The sequence below is a fragment of the Myxine glutinosa genome, chromosome 2, assembly GCF_964187855.1.
Source record: "Myxine glutinosa chromosome 2, kmMyxGlut1.1, whole genome shotgun sequence".
NCBI classification, from domain to species: domain Eukaryota; kingdom Metazoa; phylum Chordata; class Myxini; order Myxiniformes; family Myxinidae; genus Myxine; species Myxine glutinosa.
In genome coordinates this window covers 98,993,625-99,021,264 of record NC_136262.1, presented here as the reverse complement: position 1 = coordinate 99,021,264, position 27,640 = coordinate 98,993,625, and the positions used below count along the sequence as shown (strand labels likewise).

The following is a 27,640-nucleotide window of genomic DNA, read 5'->3' as shown; positions in this document are numbered from 1 at the left end:
ATGAAAGAAAAAAAAACCTATGTGGTGTGAATGGCAATGTTCCTCGCTGAAATGTGAAAAAACGCAATCGCGTTTCGCTCTGAAATACGTGCGAACGTGTAACTGAGTTAATGGCGGCAAGGAACATCACGTGATCGCTCTGAGCGAATCAGCGTGCTGCTCTGCCACCGGTCAGATTCCGTGCATAATATTCCTCGCTGAAATGGGCTGAGGTAAAAATATGGGAAAAAAATATTATGAAATAATTTTTTTTATGTCAGCCATGTTCTTCCCAGGCTCAATGGCCATGTCTGTGCCAAATATCAAGTACGTGAGCCTCTCCGTTTAGGAGTCTATCGGTAACATTACACACACACACACACACACACACACACACACACACACACACACACACACACACACACACACACAAACTGTGTTTTATATATATAGATATATTAAAGCAAGGCACCTTTAATGGTGAGCACCAGCCACGGATTATGTCTCTCACAGTAGAAACTGCATAATCTGCAAGGAACAAACAGTCTGCAACCCAGACTATTGTTCCCACCAGTGCAAACCAACATAACATAATCCATGGCTGGTGCTCACCATTAAAGCTAGGAGGTGCCTTGATTCACTTAATAGACAAGTTTGGTCCTCATGGGTTAGATTTTTTTGCAGTATGCCGTCCTGACGATGGTGCAAATCGTACCTGACAGGAGTAATGCCCTGTCAGTGGATTAAGGGGTCTTACTCCTATTGAGAGGAGTGGTCCCAATTGAATGACCATGCATTGTGGCCCCTCGGGGGCATGATGCATGTGTTTGAATGACCATGCGCTTCCCACTTGGGGTTGAGGCGCATGTGTATTGTTATTGGGACAGCCTTGTTGACGTTGTGCCTTGACCATGGGGTCAAGGTGCACGTCTGAGGCTGTTCAAATGTTTGACTTTTTACCTTTTTTCACAAGCAAAAAAGGCAGGCCTTAGCTGTGGCCCCAAAACAGCGGTAGACCTGCATGCAAATCGGACCTGGCAGGAGTAATGCCCTGCTGGTGGATTAAGGGGTCTTACTCCTATTAAGAGGAGTGGTCCCAATTGTATGACCATGCATTGTGGCCCTTCGGGGGCATGATGCATGCTGCATGCGTTTGAATGACCATGTGCTTCCCCCTTGGGGTTGAGGCGCATGTGTAATGTTATTGGGACAGCCTTGTTGACGTTGTGCCTTGGCCATGGGGTCAAGGTGCACGTCCAAGGCTGTTCAAATGTTTGACTTTTTACCTTTTTTCACAAGCAAAAAAGGCAGGCCTTTCCTGTGGCCCCAAAACAGGGAAAAATAAGCCCTCGTCGGGACGGCATGGTGTTGAAGTCATGGGGACTCACTCCTATGGAGGAGGGGTCCAATTGTATGACCATGCGTTCTGGCCCTTCGGGGTCAGGATGCATGTGTTTTGAATGACCATGTGCTTCAGCCTTGGGGTTGAAGTGCATGTGTATGCTAATGGGACAGCCTTGATAGACGGTGTGCCTTGGCCGTGGGGTCAAGGTGCACGTCCAAGGCTGTTCAAATGTTTGATTTTTTTAAACCTTTTTTATTATAAAAAAAGGCAGGCATTAACTGCTGGCCTCAAAAGCAGAACGGCATGGTGTTGAAATCATGGGGACTCACTCCTATGGAGGAGGGGTCCAATTGTATGACCATGCATTCTGGCCCTTCAGGGTCAGGATGCATGTGTTTTGAATGACCATGTGCTTCAGCCTTGGGGTTGAAGTGCATGTGTATGCTAATGGGACAGTCTTGATAGATGGTGTGCCTTGGCCGTGGGGTCATGGTGCACGCCCTGAAGCTGTTTAAATGTTTGATTATTTTGCCTTTTTTATTATAAAAAGGTGCCTTCATAAGAGGGCAAATAAGCCCAAAATCTGGATTGGCGGCTCTGCTTGATGTTTCGCCAATGGGGAACAAAGAATGAAATCACTGTCTGTCGACAGAGTGGTTGAGCTGAGGCCTCCGGGATGGAGGTGACGCTTTGGTATTGGACTTCAGTCCACAGGAGATCGGGACAGCGCTCGTCACACTGTGATGTCGTTGATTATTATCTCCGCCGATCGCACCGCACCCCCTGGTTTTGGGTTGCACTGGCGGGACCAATGGTCTGGGTGGCAGGCAGGCTGTTGGTTCCTTGCAGATTATGCGTTTTTTACCGTGTGAGACATAATCTGTGGCTGGTGCTCACAATTAAAGCTATGAGGTGCCTTCATATATATATATATATATACAGTCACGTGAAAAAGTAAGTACACCCCATGTAAAGTTTTGACTTTTTCAACATATTTCAACATACAGCTATTTGATCTTCATTTCAACAATATTTATAGATAAAGGTGATGTAATATAACAAATATCATGAAACATTTACATTTTGTAGTCCATTGTATAATTTAAATAAACATAAATGCAAATTTCGCATGACTGTGGAAAAAGTAAGTACACCCTTGGCTCTAATTGGTGGTATTGCCCCCTTTGGCAGATCTGGGCTTTGACTTAGCCATTCCAGAACCCTCCATTTCATTCTTTTCAGCCATTCCTTAGTGGATTTACTGGTATGTTTAGAGTCATTGTCATGTTGCAAGGTCCACCTTCGGTTGAGCTTCAACTTTCCGACAGATGGCCTGACATTATCCTCAAGCACCCTCTGGTACAATGAAGAATTCATAGTGGATTCTATGATGGTGAGCTGCCCAGGCCCTGATGCAGCAAAGCTGCCCCAAACCATAATATTTCCACCACCATGCTTTACAGTTGGTATCAGGTTCTTGTGGTCAAATGCTGTCTTTGGTTTTCGCCAAACATGTCTTCTGGTACTGTGGCCAAATAGCTCTACCTTTGACTCATCTGTCCAGAGCATATTGTTCGGGAAGTGCTGGTCTTTGTCTAGGTGTTCATTGGCCAACTTTAGTCTTGCCCTGATGTTCTTTCTGGACAGCAAAAGTTTCCTCCTGGCACACCTCCCATGCAGATAAAATTTTGTGCAGCCTCTTTCTAATGGTAGACTTGTGCACTTTGACATCAACAGTGGCAAGAGCTTACCCGGAGGTCCCGTGATGACATTCTGGGGTTCTTAGAGACTTCTTTCAGCATCTTGCAGTCTGCTCTCGAGCTGAACTTGTTGGGGCGGCCTGGCCTGAACAAGTTGGCAGTTGTTTGGAATCGTCTCCACTTGTAGATGATCTTCTGGACAGTCGAATGATTGATTTCAAATTGTTTGGAGATCTTTCTAAATCCCTTCCCAGACTCGTAGGCATCTATAACCTTCTTTCTGAAGACCTCAGAGAGCTCTTTTGATCTAGGCATGGTGATGCCGCACACTACAACAACAAAGAGCAAACCAAACTAAATGTCTGTTTTAAATAAGACAGGTTCCTCCAAGATCCTCTCTAACGATGTTCTAATCATTTGCACAGGAGCTGGTGCACCTGATTCTAATTTTAGGTATTTGAAGGAGTGATAAATGTAGGGGTGACTTCACTTCCGGTCCCTCGGGCGATGAGGCTTGCTTCGAGCTCTCCACGGCATCGAAGTTTGAGTGTTTTCCCATTCGTGTCTTTGTCGGGTTTCCGCTGGTTGTTTTGTTGTGTGTGTGTTGTTGTGTGTTTCTATTTAGTTTTGGTTTTGTGGTTGTTGCGGATTTGTGTGTGATTGGTCATTTTTTATTCGCGCGTCGTGCGCGGCCTGGTCTTTCCGGGCTCCCTTCCCCCCGTCGGTGTTTTGTGAGTGTAAGTTCTTTCCTTCATAGTATTTGCTTGTTTCTTTGATTTCTTTTCTCCCCCCTGCCTCTCGCGGGCATCTTACCCTTTGTCCGGCGTTTTTAAAAACAGGACAAACGGATAGACAAAGAATTCTATATTGATTCTTTCTCTCCTCCCGGACACGTGCTTGTTCGCTCTCCTCGTCTCGACTTGTGCCCCACCCCTGTATCTCGTTTTTCTTCCGCCTCTACTCCTTCTTTCTCAAATCCACATTCTCGCTTGGAGACTTTTCCCAGATTGTTTTTCATGGTTTTCATGGTTCTGTTTGGATATTGTTGAAATATGTTTAAACCGCAGCCGTGATGCTGACGCCGCCCTCCCCCCCCCCCCCAGAATTTCTATGTTTTAAACGTTTCCCAGTGTGTACCCTGGTCAGAATAGGTACACCCTATCCCTGCGTGTCGTAAGAGACGACTAAGAGGGTTGGCGTCAGGAAGGGCATCCGACCATTAAAACATTGCCTCAAAAAGAGAACCATGACAATTACAACTACATATGGGCAGGGTGCAGCCCGAAGTGGAGATCGGTTTCTGAGGTTTGGGACATGGAATGTAGGGACAATGACAGGGAGATCAGGAGAAGTGGTGGAAGTATTGGTCAGAAGAAGAGTGGACATATGTTGTGTGCAGGAGACGAGATGGAAGGGAAGTGGTGTGACAATGGTGAAGGGTAGGCAGGGACAGAAATACAAGTTTGTGTGGCAAGGGTGCCCGGAGGGCGTGAATGGTGTTGGTGTCCTGTTTTCTGAGGAGTTTGTAGACAGTGTGGTGAGTGTGACTAGAGTGAGTGATAGGTTGATGATGGTGAAAATGATGATTGGAAAGCTCTTGGTGAACGTCATCTCGGGATATGCTCCGCAGGTTGGTCGAAGCGATGAAGAGAAGGACAAGTTCTGGTGTGCGATAGAGAAGCTGATGGAAAACGTGAAAGATGAGGAAGTTGTTGTGGTGGGAGGAGACCTGAATGGACATGTGGGAAGGAGTATGGATGGTTTTGAGGAAGTTCATGGGGGTTACGGATATGGTGTGAGAAATGGAGAAGGTGAAAGGATTTTGGAGTTTGCTGATGGAGATGATTTGTTGATTTGTAATACTCAGTTCCAGAAAGAGGATAATAAGCTTTTTACATACACGTCAGGTGGGTCGACGACAACCGTTGACTACCTGATGGTGCGTAGGCGAGATAGGGGCACCTCCGGGACACAAAGGTGATCCCGGGGGAGGAGGCTGTTTCACAGCACCACTTGGTTGTCTGCGACATAAGGGTGAAAGGTGCGAGGAGAGCTCGGCGGGTGAAGTACCAACCGAGAATGAAGGTGTGGAGGTTGAAAGAGGTGACAGCAAGGGAGGCATTAAAAGAGAGCCTGAGTAGGGTAGAGGATGATGTGGTTGAGCTTGAAAGTGGTTGGATGTCAATGAAAGCTAGTCTGTTGGGAGCCGTTGGTGAGGTATGTGGATGGACAAAAGGACCACCGAGGCACTCGGAAACATGGTGGTGGGATGATGAAGTTGGAAAGAGGATTGACGAGAAGAGGAAGAAGTTCAAGGAGTGGCAGAAGGCGAAGGGTACGGGAGCAGAAACAGCAGAGCATGAAAGTTATAAGGCAGCCAGGAAGGCTGCAAAGAAAGAGGTAGCAAAGGCGCAGGAGGCATGTAGGAAAATGTTCGGAGAACGCTTGGATTCGGAAGAGGGTCAGAAAGCAGTATTCAGGATTGCAAAGCACATAGCGAAAGAGAGGTGTGATGTGATGGAGGTGAGTTGCTTGAAGGATGAAGTGGGACAAATCATTGTCGACCCAGATGGAATTAAAGGAAGATGGAAAAGATATATGGAAATGCTGTTGAATACAGAGAATGAATGGGATGGCAACATAGAGAGTAACCCAGTTTTAGGACCGGCAGAGAAGATAACTGAGAAGGAAGTTGAGGAAGCGATAAAAGCAATGAAGAGTGGAAAAGCTGGAGGGCCGACGGGAGTTGTGGGAGATATGTTGAAGGCAGCAGGAAGTTGGGGTGTGAAGAGAATGACAGAGATCTGTAAGCTGGTGGTGAAAGAAGGCCGCATTCCAGTGAATTGGGAACTGAGTACCCTCGTCCCTCTATACAAGGGGAAAGGTGACCCTCTGGAGTGTGGCTCGTACCGAGCGATAAAGTTATTGGAGCATGGAATGAAGTTATTGGAAAGGGTGCTGGAGAGGAGGATAAGGAAGAAGGTGAAGATCGACGAAATGCAGTTTGGATTTATGCCAGGAAGAGGAACGACAGACGCGCTTTTCATTGTGAGGCAGTTGCAGGAGAAGTACATGGAGAAGAGGAAGAAGTTGTTTTTTGGGTTTGTTGATCTGGAGAAAGCATTTGATAGGGTTCCACGCAAAGTCTTGACATGGGCATTGAGGAAGTTAGGAGTGGAGGAATGGTTGATCAGAGTAGTGATGGCAATGTACAAAAGAGCGCGCACAGCTGTAAGGACGAAGGACGGGAACAGTGGTGAGTTTGAGGTGAAGGTGGGAGTGCATCAGGGGTCGGTACTAAGTTGTTAGTTACTATTTGTAGCTGTGATGGATGTGCTGGCTCAGAACGTAAAGGAGGGTTTACCGTGGGAGTTGTTGTATGCAGATGATCTGGTGTTGATTGCGGAAAGTATGGATGGACTGAAGGAAAAGATGAACAAGTGGAAGTAATGTATGGAGACAAAAGGTCTGAAGGTGAATATCGGAAAGACGAAGGTGATGGCAAGTGGTAAAGCATGTGGTGAGGTGGAAAGAACTGGGAAGTGGCCGTGTGCTGTGTGCAGGAAGGGTGTCGGAGTGAACTCCATTCAATGTACAATGTGCGCTGAGTGGGTTCATCAAAAATGTAGTGGTCTGAGAGGGTCATTTACCAATGTGGCAGCTACATTCAAATGTAAGGTGTGCACAGAGTGAGCTGCAGATGGAGGAAATGTTGAGTTGGATCTTGGAGACGGCGTGAAGCTGGAAGGTGTGAAAACATTTTGCTACCTCGGAGACATGCTGAATGGAGAAGGTGGATCAGACTCGGCAACGGTTGCTCGAGTGAGATGTGCATGGAAGAAGTTTCGGGAACTGAGTGGCGTGCTGATGAGGAGGAGAGTGTCGCTGAAGCTGAAGGGAAAGGTGTATGCTGCATGTGTGAGAAGTGTTATGATTTATGCGAGCGAGACATGGGTAATGAATGGAGAGCAGCAACGAAGGCTGGAAAGGGTGGAAATGCGAATGGTTCGACGGATGTGCGGAGTATCGTTGAGAGAGAGGAAGACAAATGATGAATTGCGAAAGATGATGGGAATATTGCCTGTGATTGATGCTGTGAAGAGGAACAGGTTGAGATGGTTTGGTCATGTATTGAGGAAGGATGAAAGTGACTGGTTGAGAAGAGTGATGGAAATTAATGTAGAAGGAAGTAGAGGACGGGGAAGACCGAGAAAGACTTGGCTAAAGATGGTGGAAGAAGAAATGCGGGCAAGGGGGCTAACAAGGAGAGATGCAGAAAATAGGGCAAAATGGAGAAGATTGTCATGGGGACCGCAAGGCTAACCCCGCTCTAGCAGGGAAAATGGCCTTAAAATGCATGTTTTGTTGTTGTTGTAGGGGTGTACTTACTTTTTCCACATGTGAAATTTACATTTATGTTTATTTAAATTATACAATGGACTACAAAATGTAAATGTTTCATGATATTTGTTATATTATATCACCTTTATCTATCAATATTGTTAAAATGAAGATCAAATAGCTGTATGTTGAAAAATTCAAAACTTTACATGGGGTGTACTTACTTTTTCACGTAACTGTATATATATGATGACGCTTCATCATCATATATGAAGTTTAAGAAATTCTTCATCATATGTGAAGTTTATTTCTGTAAATATATCTATCGTCGTGTCCCCAGGGTTAAGACCCCTGGTTGACAGATGACCAAAATGAGCTTAACTCCAAGGCGTACTTCAAACCTTGGCGGGATTTTCTTTGGCGCCGCTGGAAAGACCGAAGCCTTATCTGATAGGATTGCCGACACTGGGTTAATCCGGACCCACAAACACAAATAGAGATTAAAGCTAGCCCAGTGGCGATAGTTTGAGTGAGACAGAAAGTAAGACCAGCCATCCTGACACGGAGAGTGTAAGATGGTTCCAGGCACCACTTTAACGCTCCTAAGTCAGGACTGTAGTACTAGCCTGGGCGGTTGCTGTCTACAACCTACTACCTACGGTAATAGCTTTTCCATTATATTTGCCCTCCTTTCAAATATTTTCATGTTTCTTTTTCGCTTAAGTAACACCAGGTACTCCAGTTATAAACGCTGATATACTTTACTCGGGGTGCAAATACAAATACAACTTTGGCTGGGGGGTATCATAGGCTATGTGGCTGCGGCCTCCTGCGCGGGTGTGGGGGACCCGGAGGGGGGCGTAAATTCTCTATGTAAATGTGTACCGTGTAGTGCCACCTACTGATGGTGGCAGAGGGTATTACAACTTCCTTTTTTACCTGTGCAACACTGAGGTTATAGCACTCTTTGCATGGGTAAATTTTGCCTCCTTTCCCCTTCCACCCCCCCCCCCCTCCCACCCCCAAACGGAGGGGCATGTCAAAGCCACTCCTCTCCCCCCCCCCCCCCCCCCCAAAGATGTATATGTAGTATATCTTTCCCCTCCCTCTCCCCCCACCTCTCCACCCTCCCCCTTCTACTCCCCCCACTCCCTTCCTTACTCCTCCCTCTCTTGCCTTCCACCTGGGTACTCCTGCTAGTATATATATATATATATATATATATATATATATATATATATATATATATTGGTAAAAGAAAGAAATAGCACACTGAGCAGTAAAATTTAAATTCTTTATTAAAAGCCTGACATTTCGAGAGCAAAATTGTTCTCTTCCTCAGAGGCATTGAGAATGTTGTGGTGGCACCGTTTTGTTCCATTGGGGACAGTTTGCGTCATGAAGGCTGAATGCCTCAACTCAGTATTTGTTTCAAAATCTTATGTTCCAAACCCATCTCTCTCTGTACCGACCCTTACCCAGTCGTACCCAGCTGCTCCTGGACTCTGTGTCCTTTCCTCCCGAGAAGGTGGAGAAGTTTCTGTCAAACCTCGACTGATTCTGCAACTGGACCAGACGGCATCATCCCACGGGTCCTAAAATCCTGCTCTGCTGCACTATCTCACCCTTTCTCTGTTCTCTTCACCCTCTCTTTTGTTCAAGGTCATCTGCCATATACTTGGAAATCAGCCAACATTACTGCTTTGCACAAGAAAGGTGCAAAAACAGATCCTTGGAACTACAGACCAATCAGCCTGCTCCCAATAATCAGCAAGGTCATGGAATCCTTCATCGCTTCCGATATTAAATCCTTCCTCTTCTCCAATGGCTTGATCTCGGATCATCAATTTGGATTCAGACCAGGTCACTCTACTCTGGCCATGCTGCTTCTGCTGTCTCAACAATGGATGGAGGTCCTCAATGCCAAACAGGAAATCAGAGTTGTCTCCCATGACATATCTCGTGCCTTCGATATGGTTTGGCACCCTGCTCTGCTCACCAAACTCTCCTCCTGTGGTATCCATGGTAATCTCCACTCATGCCTCGCAGACTTCCTCCCCTGTCATAGTCAATGTGTCACTCGAAATCTCCTCTTCCTGTCTAGGCTGGAGTTCCTCAAAGTAGTGTTTTGGGCCCTGTGATTTTTCTGGTCTTGATCAATGATCTATCTGACTCTCTGGAGAATCCTCTCTATCTCTTTGCTGATGACTCCACCATCTGCCGCTCCATATCTCAACCCTCAGATCAGCAGGTGGCAGCCCCTTCACTCTCTGCAGACCTGGATACAATCACAAACTGGTCAAACAAGTGGAACATGTCTTTCAGTTCTGACAAATCTCACACTCTCACTGTCTCTCCGAAAAGACCATCTGGATAACCCTCCCATCTACTTTCTCAATAATCCTCTCCAAGAAGTTCTGTCATTCAAGCTTTTGACTTGCACTCTCTGCCATGATCTTTCCTGGGAAAACCACATTTCCAAGCTGTCCTCCAAAGCCAGTCGCCGTCTGGGCATCTTCCATCGTGCGGAGTCCTTTCTTGGCACTACTGGGCTTCTCACCGCAAACAAAGCTTTCATCCACAGCTCGATGGAATACTGCTCTCCCTCTGCGCTTGTGCTCCTGCCTCACACCTAGCTCAGCTTCACGCTGTAGCAACCAAGGCTTTTAGAATCATTGGACTCTCTTGCGATAAAGCTGATGCTGGCAGATTGGCCACCCTGTTTAACATCCGTTGTGGGATGGCACACACATTGATGGGTCACCCTGCCTGCAACACACTAGGATGACAGTTTGTAGCTGGGGTAAAGATCTGAACCTGCAGAGGCTAGACAGCTGAGAGGTGAGTGTGCTTACGTCTGGGCTATCTCACCAGCCTGCCATGCTGATGAAGGCCAGTGAGCCAGAAGTGCATCGATGGATCGATTAACTTCCCAAATGGTGTCCATGAATTACTAAAACAAAATGTTCACTGACTGATCTTATAATCGTAGTGAAGAAACTAAAATACTTTAGATTTATGCTCTTTCATGTATTTTAAAGATGATGAACACTCATTTGCGTGATGTGAACACAGTGCCAATTGCAATTGTCATTGCAGACTTACATGAAAAAGCAAATACGGAAGATTTATGATGATTACCACAATTTCGCAGTTATTCCGGAGTCCCATTTCGATCAGTAAGTTCTCACCTCAACCTGTTGTTTCCTGTGAATTGTACTGTATCATCATCATCACCCTCACACCTCCTTTCATTTCTCATGATGTATCATTGGAATATTTTCAGAGTTTCATTAAATCTCACGAGATAAGTTTTGTAATGTTGTTGTTATCCTGACGCTCCTAACATGCTGCTGACTCTTCTAACTTTAGTTTGACAGCTCGTTGTGTGTTTGTGATGTTGTACTGGGCCGCAGTCCAACTGAGGACCTTTTGTGTTAAGGTACATGCAGGTCAGTGCTTTGAGTACGGCCTGTACGTACGACATCCGGGAGTGCAGAACAGAAGCACAGAAACTGTTCGCATCGATGAAGAATGGTTCAAGAGAAAACCAGTATGTGCACAATGTACAAAGCATAACACTACATGCATGAACACCTATGGTTAGTGCCCCTTGTTCTGTTTTGTTAATTTGCGACATTTTTGTGTCCATTGCATGCAGGATCAAGGCAAACCTGCGTTATATCGTCTACTGTAATGCCATTGCGGCTGGTGGACAAGCCGAGTGGGAATTTGCTCTGGAGATGTACAAGAAGTCGTCGTTTTCTATGGAGAAAGCTAAAATCCTTTCAGCTCTGTCCTGCAGCAAGGAACCATGGATCCTGAGCAGGTGTGCCAATAGTTCAATAAGTGTTTGTTTCTTCAGGTGTGTTTTCAATCGTGTTGGACACCTTTAAGAAAGAGCATCAGGCTTATTGAGCCACTTCTCCTTTCCCTCTTTTTACCTAAGATAGCCGCAAGCTTACATTGGGATTGAATTGTGAAATATTTGGGACAGTAATAAATGGAGAGGAGATGGATTTTAACACTGTTATGGTTGGGTCTTTCCCATTAAAAACAAATACCTTGTATACTAGAAACCTCAGAAAAACAAATACCTTGTATACTAGAAACCTCAGGCTGGCAGGACAACCTAGAGGTATGCACAATAAACTCTGAGCCATCTAGCCTGGTTTCAAATCTCGGGCCAGATATAAACTGTCATCCTGGTGTCTTGCGCATGGTGGGAGGGGGAGGGTGAGGCATCGACATGTGTGTGCCGTCCCTCAGATGGAAGTTAAACTGGGCATCCCATCAGCCACCGTTAGCTTTTGGATGTTAAAGAACCCACAGAGTCCTTCACGAAGAGTAGGCGAGCTATCGCCGGCACCCTGAATAACCACCTTTAGAACCTCCTTCAGAGGCAATTTTCCCCACAGAGCAGGGGTTGGCCTTTTTCGGGCACCATGGTCCCCTTTTTGAAGCAATGTTTTTTTTTTTATGGCCGGATGCCCTTCCTGCTGCCAACCATGTTAGTCGCCTCTTGTGACACAGGGAATTACCAGTGAGCTGGTACTCAATTTGCCGACCTCGGAAGGATGACAGGCTGAATCAACCCCGCTGATGTTAATTCAGCGATCGACCGGGATTCGATCCCAATCCGACCAAGATCCTAGGATCCCAAGCCGGCACCCTAACCACTAAGCCAACACCCACCCTGAATAAATTCCAAACTCCTGCTCTAACCTACAGAGGGCACTGCATCAGCAGCACAGCCACACTCCCAGAAATGATGTAACCAGCATATGAAAACAAACCTCAGCTCGTTGCTTTTGGTAAATATCCCATTCCTCGAAGGGAATGTCTGTGATTAGAATGAATGAATGATCGTTTTAAGGCCATTTTCCCCGCTAGATCGGGGGTTAGCCTTGCGGGCCCCATGACAATCATGGTTCCCTGTTTGAGGCAATGTTTTTAATGGCCGGATGCCCTTCCTGACGCCAACCCTTGGTCACGCTCTTACGATGCGCAGGGATCTGTGATTAGAATATTAATAAATATTAAAGTAAAGAAACAAAAAAGTTCTGAAATGTATGGAAAGTATATTCACATGTAAATTATTCAAATGTACAAGAGTTTAAATTATAAACACCATATCTGTGTTTCAGACTCCTGAACTATACACTCGATGAATCGATAATCAGGAAGCAAGACGCGACGAAGGCGATCATCTCTGTGGCCAACAATGTTGTCGGTCAATCGCTGGCTTGGTCGTTTCTAAAGGATCAATGGAATTACATCTTCCAACAGTATGATTTTGCAACTTACATATTAAGCTCGTGATTCTTCATCATAAACCATATCCTTGTGCAATGAAGGATGCTTCTTACTCTGTGCTGTTTCACCTCATAATGTTTCACTCAGTCAGCACTTTTTAAAACAACCTTTTCTCTTCCATTTTAAATATTTGTACCAAAGTAGGTTTGTTTTAAATATTTCCCATTTCAGTACAATTTAGCATATTTGCTTTGTTGGCCAACATAAAAGAGTTGGCCTCCAAAAACCAGTCGCCGACACGCAAAGTCCTTCCTCGCCGCACCTGAACTCTTAACCACCGACAAGGCCTTCTTCCGCAGCTTGATGCAGTACTGCTCTTGCCTCTGAGCCTGCCTCTTATCTTGCTCACCTTGATGCCATGGAACCAAGACCTTCAAGATGATTGGAATCTCTTGCAAATATGCTGAGTCTCTGGGCCTATCACTTTCACGTCACAGACAGGTCGGTGGTCTCTCTGCCTTCTGCCGCCTTATTTCTGGTCTTGCGCCCACTGGCCCTTTCTGTGCTCTGCCCTACTCACTTACCCCTTCTCCCCCAGGTTTCTGCAGGTTGCACACGGCAGAGTTGCCTACTCGGACTGACTCGAGTCGCACACCAGTGGCAAACCTTTTCGACTTGCAACTTGAATCGGAGTTGACAAAATTGACTTGTGACTCGGATTTGGGACTTGGTGTCTGGGGACTTGCGACTTACTTGCGACTGGAGTTCATAATGACTTGCAATCGTTGAATAAACATTGAGTCAAAATGGGACTTAAAAAAACTAAAGGGTAAATTATTTTCAGTTGTGTGTGCGCGGTTCGATGAATGACGACATAGATCGTATACGTGCTCATGTCCGCCAAGTCTCATACCATTCACCACTAAGGTTAAAGTGAGTGTCCAGTGTGTCCACTCTCCAGAGAGCATGCCACATCCAAGCAGCTAGCACCAACTTTACCAACATGGAAACTTGGCCGCCGATCAGTCACCCTGTGCATGCTCCGACCCGATAAAATGATTTTGTGACGATTGAAATATGTCAGGTGACTTGGATTATTTAAACTTTTTTTTTTTTGTTTTGTATACTGAATCGAGGCTCGTGAAAGAGCCAACATTTATTTCACAACCAAATCAACCAGACAAACAAAATATATAAAAAGAGGGAGCGGAAGACAAGATGGGGAGAGAAGGGGAAGCACACAAACACAACATTTGAGAGCAGGGAGATGCGTGGGAGGGAGAGGGCTTGGGGGGAGGAGGCGTGGGAAAGGGGGGGGGGGAGGTATAAAACACAAGGGGACCGAAATTAGCGGGGGTAGAAAAGATCAAGGTTTTGGATGGGGGAAGATAAGAGATGGTGGTGAACAGCTGTTTTAAAGACCTGGAGGGTGGAGTGGGATTGACGAGAGTGAGGGAGTTTGTTCCAGAGGCGGGAGAAAAGAGGAATGAAGGAGTGAAGGTGAGCAGAAAGTCTTGATTTTGGCAGTTTAACCATAAGAGGTTTGCAGGCAGATCTTGTGCGACCTGTAGGAATATTTGGGGGACAGAGCCCAGAGAGAGCTGGGGGGGCAAGGCCAGAGAGGAGTCGGTAGAAGACGGAAAGACCACCAACCTGCCTGCGGTGAGTGAGTGAAAGGCCCTTGGAGTTAGCTTCATCGCGGGAGATTCCAATGATTCTGAACGCTTTGGTTTCAACAGCGTGAAGATGAGCTAGGTGTGAGGCAGGAGCACCAGACCAGAGGGGAGAGCAGTATTCCATAGAGCTGCGGATGAAAGCCTTGTAAGTGGTGAGGAGCTCAGGTGTACCAAGGAAGGACTTCGCACGACGGAGGATGCCCAGTCGGCGACTGGCTTTGGAGGCCAGATTTGAAATGTGGTTTTCCCAGGAAAGATCATGGCAGATAGTGAGACCCAAAAGATTGAGTGACAGAACTTCGTGGAGAGGATTATTCAGAAAGTGGATGGGAGGGTTGTCCAGTCGGTCTTTTCGGAGAGACATCGTAAAAGTGTGAGATTTGTCAGGATTGAAAGACATAAAGTAATAAAGTAAACTTTGTCAGTAATTGCAAATTATATCACGACTAATCTTTTTGAAAGGAAAATTATCATAAGCCATATTTGTGTATGAAGTACGGTTTATGTTAAAAGAAAGCAATTGAAGTGAACAAGTTATATGTTTAATTTTAATGTACAAAATAAATATATAAATTAATTATTAAAATCTCCTTTCCTGGTACACATTGAATGCTTTGGTTCTACGTGTAAACCATTTAAACATAAGCTGAGATTACTGACTACCCAGGTCGGAAATCCCATAGAAACCAATAGAGACCATTAAGGCATATCTATGGGTCTCTATTGGATATCACGGGAGTTGCTATTGGTTTCTACAGGAACCAGTAGAGTTTCCAGTAGAAACCTAACGAGTCGACTCGTTAAAACCAATGAAAACCATTAGATGCAACTAGTCTGAAACCCAAGTTCAACTGGTCCTGTAGAAACCATGAGAGGTAACTGGTCTGAAAACCCATAGACCAATCAAAATACTTTAATTATATTTTGTTATAAACAAACGCAAAACACACAGTTCCATATTGAATGGAGTTTTCGCCATGTTCTTTATAACAGGGTTTCCTGGAGCCAGTTAGCTCAGATGGCAGAGCGAGCATTAGGATACTTCACCAGATGGTCTGGTTTCAATTCCCAGTCTGGGCAGGTAATTTTCCCACATATGCCGATTGATTCTTTTCAGTCCTGTTCATTTGTATATTGGTCTCCTATTGGTCCCATTGACCGACTGGTTTTTATTGGTATTTCCTACTGGTCCAGTATTTCACTTTCCTTATTGAAACCAGTAGATCCGACTGGTCCAATTTCCTATGGGATTTTTTAATGGGATTTGTTCTATTGGTTTTTCAATGGGATTTTCGACCTGGGTAGTGTCATGTACATGATGTTCCAGTAGGTATACTAGATATGAGAAGTAAATTTAACATAATAAATTAATTTTTGCTGGGAACAAAGTAAAAAATTTCCATTGCATGAAGTTGGAAAATGAAAACCTGAGTTAAACAGCTTTTCAGAAGGAAGATATATTGCAATAAATGATGCCCTTTGTCTTAATTATTTGATTATAAGTAAATGTGGGACTTCACACAACTTGAAGTGTTATTACAGTGACTTGAGAATTGACTTGAGATTTTACCTCAATGAATTGCGCTCGAGGCTCGTGAAAGAGCTAACATTAATCACACAGAAAGACAAACCGACACATAAAACATATAACATGGGGAGCGGTAGGCAAGATGGGGCGAGAGGGGGAGGAACACAAACACAACATCTGCGAGCAGGGACATCGAGAGATCTGTGGGAGGGAGAGGGCTTTGGGGGGGGGAGGCATGGAAAGGGGGGAGTGGGAGAGGTATAAAACATATGGACACTGCCGGGACTTCCAGGAAAGAAGTTGGAATTTCAAACAAGGTGGATCTGGGGTGAATTAGTGGGGGTAGAAAAGATCAAGGTTTTGGATGGGGAAAGATAAGAGATGGTGGTGAACAGCTGTTTTAAAGACCTGGAGGGAGGAGTGGGATTGAAGGGAGTGTGGGAGTTTGTTCCAGAGGCGGGAGAAAAGAGTAATGAAAGAGTGAAGGTGAGCAGAGAGCCGAGATTTCGGCAGTTTAACCATCAGAGGGTTGCTGGCAGATCTTGTGCGACCTGTAGGAATATTTGGGGGACAAAGCACAGAGAGAGCTGGGGGAGCAAGGCCGGAGAGGAGTCGGTAGAAGACAGAAAGACCACCTACCTGTCTGCGGTGAGTGAGTGAAAGGCCCTCGGAGATAGCTTAATCACGGGAGATTCCAATGATTCTGAAAGCTTTAGTTTCAACAGCGTGAAGCCGAGCTAGGTGTGAGGCAGGAGCACCGGCCCATAGGGGAGAACAGTATTCCTTGGAGCTGCGGATGAAAGCCTTGTATGTGGTGAGGAGCTCAGGTGTGCCATGGAAGGACTTCGCACGACAGAGGATGCCCAGTCGGCGACTGGCTTTGGAGGCCAGCTTGGAAATGTGGTTTTCCCAAGAAAGATCATGGCAGATAGTGAGACCCAAAAGCTTGAGCGACAGAACTTCTTGGAGAGGATTGTTGAGAAAGTAGATGGGAGGGTTGTCCAGTCGATCTTTTCGGAGAGACATTGTAAGAGTGTGAGATTTGTCAGGATTGAAAGACATGTTCCACTTGTTTGACCAGTCTGTGATTTTGTCCAGGTCTTCAGAGAGTGAGGAGGCTGCAGACTGCCGATCTGAGGGAAGAGGAATGGAGCGGCAGAGAGTGCAGTCATCAGCAAAGAGATAGAGAGGATTTTCCAGAGAGTCAGAGAGATCATTGATAAAGACCAGAAAAAGCACAGGGCCCAGAACACTGCCTTGGGGAACTCCAGCCTGAACAGGAAGGGGAGATGAGAGAAATCCATTCAGGGCCACACGTTGTCTACGACCAGAGAGGAAGTCCGCAAGCCATGCATGGAGATTTCCATGGATACCATAGGAGGAGAGTTTGGTGAGCAGAGCGGGGTGCCAGACCGTATCGAAGGCACGTGATATGTCAAGGGAGACTGCTCAGATTTCCTGTTTGGCATTGAGGACCTCCATCCATTTTTGAGACAGCAGAAGCAGCATGTTCAGAGTAGAATGACCTGGTCTGAATCCAAATTGATGATCGGAGATCAAGCCATTGGAGAAGAGGAGGGATTTGATATCCGAAGCAATGATGGATTCCATGACTTTGCTGATAATTGGGAGCAGGCTGATTGGTCTGTAGTTGCAAGGATCTGTTTTTGCACCTTTTTTGTGTAAAGCGGTAATGTTTGCTGATTTCCAGGATGCTGGCAGATGACCTTGAGCAAAAGAGAGGGTGAAAAGAACAGAGAGAGGGTGAGATAGAGCGGCAGAGCAGGATTTTAGGACCCGTGGGCTGATGCCCTCTGGTCCAGTTGCAGAATCAGAGTCGAGGTTTGACAAAAACTCCTCCACCTTGTCAGGAGAGAAGGACACAGAGTCCAGGAGTAGTTGGGTTCGACTGGGTAAGGTGGGAACAGAGAGAGATGGGTTTGGGACACAAGATTTTGAGGCAAACACAGAGTTGAGGCATTCGGCTTTGTCACGTGCGGTGTCAACTGTGTAGCCATTTGAGGTAGGGAGGGGATGGAGGGGGAACAAACACGAGAAACGGATTTGACCAGACGCCACCAGGATTTCGAGGAAGGAGACAGGTTTGAGAGTTCATTCTTGAGTGTGGAGAGATCGTGCTTCCTGGCACTCCTGAGGGTAGACACACACTTGTTCCGAGCTTGGTGGAAGGAACTGAGATTGCCTTCAGTTGGATTAGCCTTCCAAGAGGCAAAGGCAAGTTGTTTCAGGGCAACTGCCTCACCACAAGATTCAGTGTGCCATGGACGGGAGGAAGGGTAAGACAACTGAAGACGAGATAGGATTTGGATGAAACGTCCAAAATCCAGAATCCTTGCTCACCTCCACTCATTCGTTCCTCTTTTTTCCCACCTGTGGAACCAACTTCCTCAGTTTCTTCAATCTCATTCTTCCCTCCAGGGCTTCAAGACAGCAGTTCACCACTATGTCAGATTACTCCCCATTCACAACCATGACCTTTTCTACCCCCATTAACCCTCCACAAGTACACCACTTTCCAGGTTTCCACTTTTATCTTCCTGCTGAGAGTTTGCGACTGGATCAATCATGTTTACCTTGTGTCCTCCCCTAGCCCCTATTCTCCCCCACATTCCTTATTTATCCACGTATCCCTCTATTTTGTCCCTCAGTCCTGCTGTTGATGTGTTTCACCTATCCCCACAACCTCCCTTTCTCCTGTTACGTCCTAATCAATGATATGTTCTGACTCTTCCATGATTCTGGACATTTTATACAAATAATAAATAATATATATTATATTGTCGTGGACTCAGCCTCCGTAACAAATTATGCGAGACCACCAGACATTAACTCATAAGATACTGAACAGAGGCATTCTGCGCACGCACGGCAATGCCGTAGTATTCCTTCCCCTTCTCCTCTATCATGCTGGTGTCCAATTGCTGTATCTGTTACATTGAATCTAAAACGACCAAAATGTTTGTGCACTCCCTTGGACTAAGCTTCAGATCCCACTCCTGACACCAGTGTTACAACCACGTCCCCTTGATGGGGTTGAGAGAGGGGGGGGGGGGGGGGGACTCAGGGTACTGTAAATATTGGCTCTGGAGGTCTGAGTTGACTTACTCAGAAGATAAATATGTTCCCCTGATGCAGGTACATACAGACGAACAAGAGATGGGAGAGAAGGGTATGTTGCAGCCAGAGGTACTCCTGGGAGTTGGGAGGTGTAAGATCAGTACAAGGGCAGTGGGAAATTGAATTATTGAGGTAAAGTACAACTCTGCCTCAGGGGTGTGGTTCAAGCCGATCAAATTGGAGGAAACGATAACCGGGAAGAGACACTAAGGAGTCAGGGATGTCCTGTGGGAGGAAGGATTCTATTAAACAGATGATGTCTGGTTTATCGGCAGCGGCCTGCATTGAGAGATTTGTAAGGTTGGAACAGAGACACCTTGGATGTTTGAGGTCCACACGTTGAGGGACAGGAGAAGAGGGGTTGGAATGTTGCAGGACAGGTGGGAGGCTCAGAGGTTGAAGGACTGGGGTGGGGGGGGGGGGGGGGTGAGGGGTGGGAGAGGGGGAGGCTGGGTAGGTTTGGGTTGGAGGTAAATATAGTAGGGGTTGGGACAGAGTGGGGTGGCGGGAAAGTAGGGAGGAGGCTGGGTGCAGAGGAATATGTGAGTGGTGCAGTGGGGAGGAAGATGGGAAGGGCCGGGATGAAGTGGAAGATGGGAGGAGATGGGACTAGGAGGTGGTTGGGAGGCAGCAGGACGAGGGGGGTGATTGGAGTGGTGGGTCTATGGAAATGCCAAGATGGAGCAGGATGAGGAGAAGCCAAGAGGTGGAAGGACAAGGGGAAACAAAGAAGGGGCAGGATGAGGAGAAGCCATATGGAGGATGCCAAGAGGAGCAGGATGAGGGGGAAGCCAAGAGGGGCAGGATGAGGGGAAGCATTGAGGGGTGGGTTTGGATGAAAGATGTGAAGGGGAAGCTCGGAGATGGTGGGATGAGGGGGAAGTTTAGAGAGGGTGGGGTATCCATGCTTTATCCTTTTTAAACGCTGGGCATCAAGCAAGGAAGCAGCACGTTCCATTATTAGTCTTTGGCATGACACAGCCAGGGTTAAAATTGCCAACCTTCCAGACTCACAGTGGATGCTCTCACCATTGTGCTTCCTCCCCTTTTTACTTCTGGCTTTGTAATTCCATTGTTACCTATCCTATGGATTCCTATCTGGCTTTGCAGCCTGCAGGTGAATGTTGCTCTTGACAATCACTAACTTTGGGTCCTTTTATTCAATTTAAAAGATGATGAAGACTCATGAGCATTGATGCAACTTTTCTTCTTCCTCTTTGCTTTGCCTCTGTCAGAATCGTTCTCAGCTAGTCATTGCACGAGATGGTGCAGGTAGTGATGCTTCAGAAATATAAGGGTACTTCGACATACATTTTTGATCTTGAAGAATGACACTTTTTATTTTACATCATCTTTCCCGTGTGGTATGATTTACCCCTCTTAACCATAAAGTGTGTGTTCTTTGGTGAGGAAGGTGAGATCAAGATAATCCCAATGGTGATTTGAGGTTTGTCGACTTTTTTTTCTTTTTTCTTTCAGGTATGGTATTGGTGCATTCTCCTTCTCTAACCTCATCAGTGGAGTAACACAGCGTTTCAGTACTTCTTCTGAATTGGAAGAGGTAAGTTCGGCATTTAACCTCAACAGAGAGGGAGGGGCCTGTGTTTGTAACAGCAATGAAGGGTGCGGTAGTGGTTAATAAATTGAAAAATTACATGTTAAGCAAATGACTTTGTGATGTGAGAAAAATGAAAGCAATTATAGTACAGGGTGTGTCATAACTCATAAGTCATGTTACCTCTCCCCTTACAAATATTGCATGCATGCTTATATGTCGGGCACACACACACACACACACACACACACACACACACACACACACACACATACATACATACATACATACATACATATGTGTGTGATAGCAGGTCTTTGACACATATGCATATATAAATACAGGATTGAATTAACCATGCTACATAAACGGGTGGGAGCCCAAATGCAAATAGGCAATGTGGAAACAGCTAATGCCAAACATAAACCAACTAGAACGGCACTCGGTAGAGCGCATACCTCCGCCAGGCTTAACAGTTTATGGTTTCGATCTCACTGGTAGACCGAATCTGGATTCGGACCTGAACCAAAATCGAATCGGCTTTGTTCTTGTCACCTAACCAGCTCATCCACCAAGTTTTGTCGTAACTCGTCCGCAGCTTTTTGCTATGTTATGTGTTGCTTTTTGCCCGATCTCTCAATGCAATGGTGAAGAATCACTTAAAAAATTAAATAATTCTTGTATCCGAATCGATATTCAGAACTTCACCAAAATCGAATCGATTCGGTCTTGTCACTCACCCAACCTCTCCACCAAGTTTTGTCCGAATATGTCCACAACTTTTTGAGATATCTTGTTCACAAACAAACAAACAGACAGACAGACAAACAAACAGAGGTGAAAACATAACCTCCATCCACCTTCGGTGGCAGAGGTAATAAATTCCACATTCCTGTGCCACCTTAAATCAAACGTCAGGCATGGACAGCCGGTCGTGAAGGACTTGGGCAACAAACTTACTGCAACTGACTCCACCAGAAGATGTTTCTATATGTCGTAAATTGCGAAACTGCAAATGCCGAATCCGCGAATGAGCGAAAAATTTCGCCATCTCAATCACGGGTGGACATTTCCTTATTCTCCTACTCAATCTCTATATTTTCATTCGAAACAGCATTATTCCAATCACAAATTAATACTATACCATTAATATAACAAAATATAATGTTACAAACACTCGTGAGGTAAACTAATATGGACGCCTTTCGAACGTGATAACCCATACAGACGAATCTGCCGTCGAGCAAGGGCGGATACATAACATTTCATACGGGTGGAAACTCAAAACCACAATTGTACTTATTGAGATGTTATCAAAGCAGTGGATGTTTTCACATGCAGTGAATGGCAAAGCTGCAAATGCCGAACCCGTGATTGTGTTTACATGCGGAGATGCAGTAGTTTTATACGGGTGAAAACTCAAAATCATAATTGTATTGAGAAATTTATGAAACCTCCCACCCACTTTAGGACACCCGCTGGGACCCCAAAAGGTTCCACAGAAAGGTTGGCAGGACTAACCCAAAAGTCTGAGGGAGTGATTCAGGGATGGACAGACAGACAGACAGACAGACACTCCTGCTTCATGATGTAGATTATATAGATATAGTGAATAACACGACTTATGATGCATGCTGGAGATAGTGGCACAAAGTTGGTGTGGGAATGTTATTTATTTATTTAACTTTGTTTGATTTAGACCTAACCAACCCGTTTGATTTATTTTTGTTTATTTATTTATTTTTCCTATACAAGATCGAGGCTCGTGAAAGAGCTAACATTAATCACACAAAAAGTCAAACCGACACATAAAACACAAAATAAGGGGAGCGGTAGACAAGATGGGGAGAGAGGGGGAAGGACACAAACGCAACATTTGAGAGCAGGGACATCGAGAGAACTGTGGGAGGGAGAGGGCTTGGGGGGGAGGTGGGAGAGGTATAAAACATATGGACACTGCAAGGACTTCCAGGATTTTTAGCTTTCCCTGACTGATCTCTGCTGTCGATGGTCCGATGAACTTGAAAATTTGAACACGCATAGATCATCACATAATGAGCGTGATGGTAAAATTTGTTTTTCCATATGTTAATTTGTCTAGTTATTGCCTAATTATTACCTCCGCCACCAAAGGTGGATGGAGGTTATGTTTTCACCCCTGTCTGTCTGTCTGTTTCTTTGTTTGTCTGTGGACAGGATATCTCAAAAAGTTGTGGACGGATTCGGACGAAATTTGGCAGAGATGTAGCGTATGTGACAAGGACGAAATGATCAGATTTTTGTGAAGATCCGGATCCGGCTACTATAATTTTTAAAGTGATTTTTCACCATTGGGGCATAGGGCCAAAAACGATACACAGCAGGATACCTCAAAATGTTGTGGACGGATTTGGACGAAACTTGCTGGAAAGGTTGGGTGTGTGATGAGGATGAATCGATTCGATTTTGTTGAAGATCTGAATATGGATTCGGAAAGGATAATTATTTAATTTTTCAACTGATTCTTCACCATTGAGAACTCGGGCAAAAAGCGATATATGTAACATGATATTTGAAAAAGTTATGGACGAGTTCTGACTAAACTTGGTGGATGACTTGGTTAGGTGACAAGAACAAGGCGATTAGATTTTGGTTCAGGTCCAAATCCAGATCCGGCCCATCAGTGGGATACAAACCATAAACTGTTCAGCCTTGCGGAGGTGTGCGCTCTACTGAGTGTCCTTCTAGTATTGTTCTGTAATTATTTAGAATATCTTAGAAAACATGCCAAAACACTAAATTACAGGCCAATTAATTTACACAATCGGTGTCCTAATTAATGTAATTCTTATTCACATGTTTGTTGTTCACAAACACATGCAATACATGCAAAATATGCAAAATATGCAAATAAAACATGCAAAACACATGCAATTGCACATGTGAGTACTAATAGTCATGTACCACCAATGTGCGCAATTTTAAATCCCCAGCAGTTACAAAGAAATTGCGAAAAATGTCGAGGGTTGAGATTAGTGCAGTTCTCCCCAGTGCAGTTAGGGTTAAGATTAAGTATCTGTTTGTAAAATGTCTAAATAGCTTCAGAGGCTTGGAGCTTGCTCTCAAATATAGTTTTGAATATAAGTTTAATTTTTGTTTTAAAATTTGAGCTTAAGCAAGAATCATTACCCTCGCCTGAGGAGAGGGTATTGCATTCGAGTCCGTTTGTTTGTTTGTCTGCACAGAATAAATATGATTTTCTCTGCAACCGTTGGTCCGATCGACAGGAAATTTTCACCATAGGTGCCATCTTGGGCGCCATCTTGGAAAAACGAAAAACCTTGCACCTCTATATCTCCGAAAGCGCTGCATAGAAAAAATCGAGACGTGGCTCATTGTAAAGAACTCTTCATGGGGAATAAAATATGGTAATGATGATGTCATAGGTGCCTCCATTATGACGTCATAATTCAACAAGTACAAACCTTCATCGATCAATATTAAATTATTGAGGATCATCTCGGGATAACTTTGTGAAGAAAAATAATAATGATGACGTCATCGTTCACGTGCTTCGGCCGCCATATTTGTTTCAACACAAAAGCTTTATAAACCACTGTAAACACGTTCTAGGGAGGGTCTGCAATCTCTAATTGCTCTTTCTAGTTTATTTTGGGTTTTGTCCATACATTGAGCAGTTATGCGTAGACATGGCACATTATGAATATCGGACTCGAGTTTGTGTTGAAACGCCAAGAGTTCATGTGAAGGTAGTTTCCATGGAAATATGATGCAATAGACATCCTCATCTCAGCAGATCTTCCCAAAAGGTGACGGTGCTTCATTTTTCGATCTCGCAGAATCTCCACTTTGTCTAATTGACTCAGTCCTGCCATTTTCTTGAAGTGTTTGCTGTAGTGCCCTTTGACATTGAGTATTTATTATTATTCATCTCTCTACCGCTGTCAATTGATCATGGCTGTCTGGAGTTTGGTGATGATCCATAAAGCCATTGGAGCAAAGATTTGTGACAAAAATGATCCTAATAAATCGAAGGAGGATAATTTGGGCCTTGCCTGATACGGCTATGTTCTGACGTTTGGCAACCACTAAATGAAATTACAACCACCAAGAAAACTGCAGTCAAACAAAAACATGCATATGTTGATACAGGCAGATAATGGATGCATTTTTATGGACATACAAAAAAGATGGTCATGAGTCGGGGGACCAATCACTGTTGGCAGGGTGGGACGACAGTGCAGGGAATTGGGTAGCAACTAACGTGTGTGTGTGTGTGTGTGTGTGTGTGTGTGTGTGTGTGTGTGTGTGTGTGTGTGTGTGTGTGTGTGTGTGTGTGTGTGTGTGTGTGTGTGTTACATGTTGTATGTGTGTGTGTGTGTTACATGTTGTATGTGTGTGATGTGTTATGTATATATAGTACTTGTGCAATTAAAGTGGTAAAGGATCCCAAACTGCAGCAGTGCAATGTAGTTAACTTTTGCATAATTCAGAGTGCTCTTTTGTTGATTGAAAGGACATTTTAATTATTACTTTCTAAAACTGATAGAGGGCAGAGAAGGGTGTATTAAAAAAAACATTTCAAGAGGTGCCACAAACATCCCAGAACAGGGACCTGAAATGATTACGAAGGCTCCAGATTTGAAATCGGTTCATTAAGTGTGTTCATATATTGGCTGTTTCATTGCAACAGTGTACTGTATTTTAAATATGCATTTCTTAAATCTTCTTTGCAGTTACAAGACTTCAAAGTAAACACTCCAGACTTTGGTTCTGGGACGGCAGCCATGGACCGGGCCATTGAGCAAACCACCACGAACATCAAGTGGCGAAAAGATAATGAGGAAAGAATAAACATTTGGTTGCAAGATCATATTAAATAACCGTAATCACTCTTTTATTATGGTAAAATCAGCACTTGTTTTGCCTTTCTTGCTCTTTCTTTTGATGAAAGTTTATTTCCTCAAAACCTCACTTGAGATGTATAATCTCGGTTCTCTAGATGTTGTCGCACATTTTCCTTGGAAATCTCAGGATATGTCATCACGGAGCTTGAAAACAAAGAAAACACTGTCGGCTATTACAATGGATAATTTTAAAAATAAATACTGATGTCAAGTGAATGGACCAAGTTCAAACCTCAAATGACGTGGCGATGTTGGTTCAGAAAGAGATTTTGTAATCGAGCAACTTGAAGCTAAAATGTCGATTTCCTAACTCGTTGTTTAATGTTCAAGAATGCACTTGAAAATACAGAATAAAAATCTCATTTGTAACTTTGTGATTTTCGCTTTAATACATTATTGTTAGCCCACACACGTGAAGTTAAAAGTGTGGTTAAGCAATTGGTCATGTCTGTCTGTCTATTCCGTCTTCAAATGTCGGTTTATGATCAAGGTACAACTTCATTTCAAGTTGATGTTATATTTTGAACATGAATCGGAAAATGAACCTGCAGTTCAGCAGTACTTTGACTCTGAATTATTCTACCATATCGCACATGCGCAGAGGGGAGTGAGATGTGTTTTAAGCAGTGAAGCCACTTCAATATTTGGCTATGTGCTTTGGTTAAAGGTGGGCGCGATTCGGAAAATTTTAAGCCCGCTTACCGCTTATCCGCTCCGCCAGCCCGTGTAGTCCGATTCGCTTATCCGCTTCAGCGGCCGAAAATCTTAGTCCGCTTACCGCTTATCCGCTTATCCGCTTCGATTCGATTTTTTAAAAGCGCTTCGACGTTTTTAAAGCGATTTTTGACGTTTCTAAAGGGAATTTAATGCTTTTTAAGCCTAAATAGCCATTTCTAACTACTACAAAGACAAACAAAACTTTTAAGATCAAAAATATACATTTTTATTTAAATAAAATTTATTCAAAATTTATTGAAATAAAGTTTTCCACTCGACTCTACTCTACGCTACAGTTCATTTAAATATAATTTTAATATATGCAAGTTACATTAAAGAAAAATCAATTTGCCCGTCCTTTCTTTGACAAGAGAGTCTACTAATCAACAGACTAGCAGTCTGTTGACTAGTCCTCGTCTTCCTCCTCCACCTCGTGGGCCTTCTTGAGGATTTGGAGGTTGCCCTTCATGAAGACGAGGGCCTCGAAGTTCGGTGCAGCCAGGGCCGACCTCTTAGGCCTGAGGATGTCCGACCCGTAGCTGAACACGCGCTCGACCGAGGCAGAGCTCGGGAGCGGCGTGTTCTGCCTGAGAAATAGAGTTACCCAAGCATCACGGAACTCGAGCGGGAAGAGATTGGGCGAGAGCCGAGTTGTTAGGGTTTCACTTATTATTCACTTAAATAAATATTCACAATTCTAGAGTAACGGCTCAGGCTAACAGCTGATTTGGCGAATCGCGATGCGCTTTAATTTTTCGGTAGTCCGCTTACGCTTATCCGCTTCGGTTTCCGGGGGTTGTTCCGATTCGCTTATCCGCTTCGAAAACGTTAGTCCGCTGCAGCGGATAAGCGGATAAGCGGACTTTCGAAGCGGACCGCCCACCTTTGGCTTTGGTCCGTCAAAAATTAAGAAGAAGAACCTTTCTAACCCACCATGTTTTATTCTAAAGGGTGATTCTCATGGATTCTAAACGGTGAGGTTATGCGATCGGTTATGTAAGTACTCTTACATATGTACATAATGTGTTTGGCCACTTGTGGTCCCATTGACATGAAAATTTCATCATAGTATGCGACGACTCGTGTAGTATGTTTATTGTTTACAGCTTCATGGAGAAAATTGAAATGTCGCTCATTCTAAAGAACTTCACATGGGGAATAAGTGTTGTTAACGATGTCAATGGTGCCTTCATTATGACATCATAATTCGACAAGTAAAACGCTTAGTCCGATCAATTTGAAATTTCTTGAGCGTAATCTACGCAACAATTATTTTGGAGAATGTAAATTTATGATGTTATCGGTCACGTGGTCTGGCAGCCATATTGGATCAAAGGAACAAACACTTAAAAAAGGAGTTGCCTCACACCAAGTCGACTGCATGGGGTGATTATTCTAAGAATACCATCGAACTCTAAAGGGTAATTCTAAAGGATTCCAAGCGATAATTACAAAAGGTTCTAGAGGGTAATTGTAAGGGGTAATTCGAAAGGGTTTC

At 44.5% G+C, this 27,640-nt stretch overlaps 1 protein-coding gene across 4 annotated transcripts in view; it reads left to right on the top strand.

Moving 5' to 3' along the window:
- ANPEP (alanyl aminopeptidase, membrane) overlaps window positions 1-25,794 on the top strand; it is an 80,690-nt gene extending 54,896 nt beyond the window's left edge. For all 4 annotated transcript variants that reach the window (XM_078771344.1, XM_078771342.1, XM_078771343.1 and 1 more), the window contains 6 exons: window positions 10,465-10,544; window positions 10,808-10,918; window positions 11,027-11,194; window positions 12,513-12,653; window positions 20,443-20,524; window positions 25,255-25,794. In XM_078771344.1, the coding sequence (XP_078627470.1) occupies window positions 10,465-10,544; window positions 10,808-10,918; window positions 11,027-11,194; window positions 12,513-12,653; window positions 20,443-20,524; window positions 25,255-25,401 (729 nt within the window). In that variant the 3' untranslated portion in view covers window positions 25,402-25,794. The remainder of the gene's footprint in view (window positions 1-10,464; window positions 10,545-10,807; window positions 10,919-11,026; window positions 11,195-12,512; window positions 12,654-20,442; window positions 20,525-25,254) is intronic.
- Window positions 25,795-27,640: the final 1,846 nt, after the last annotated feature.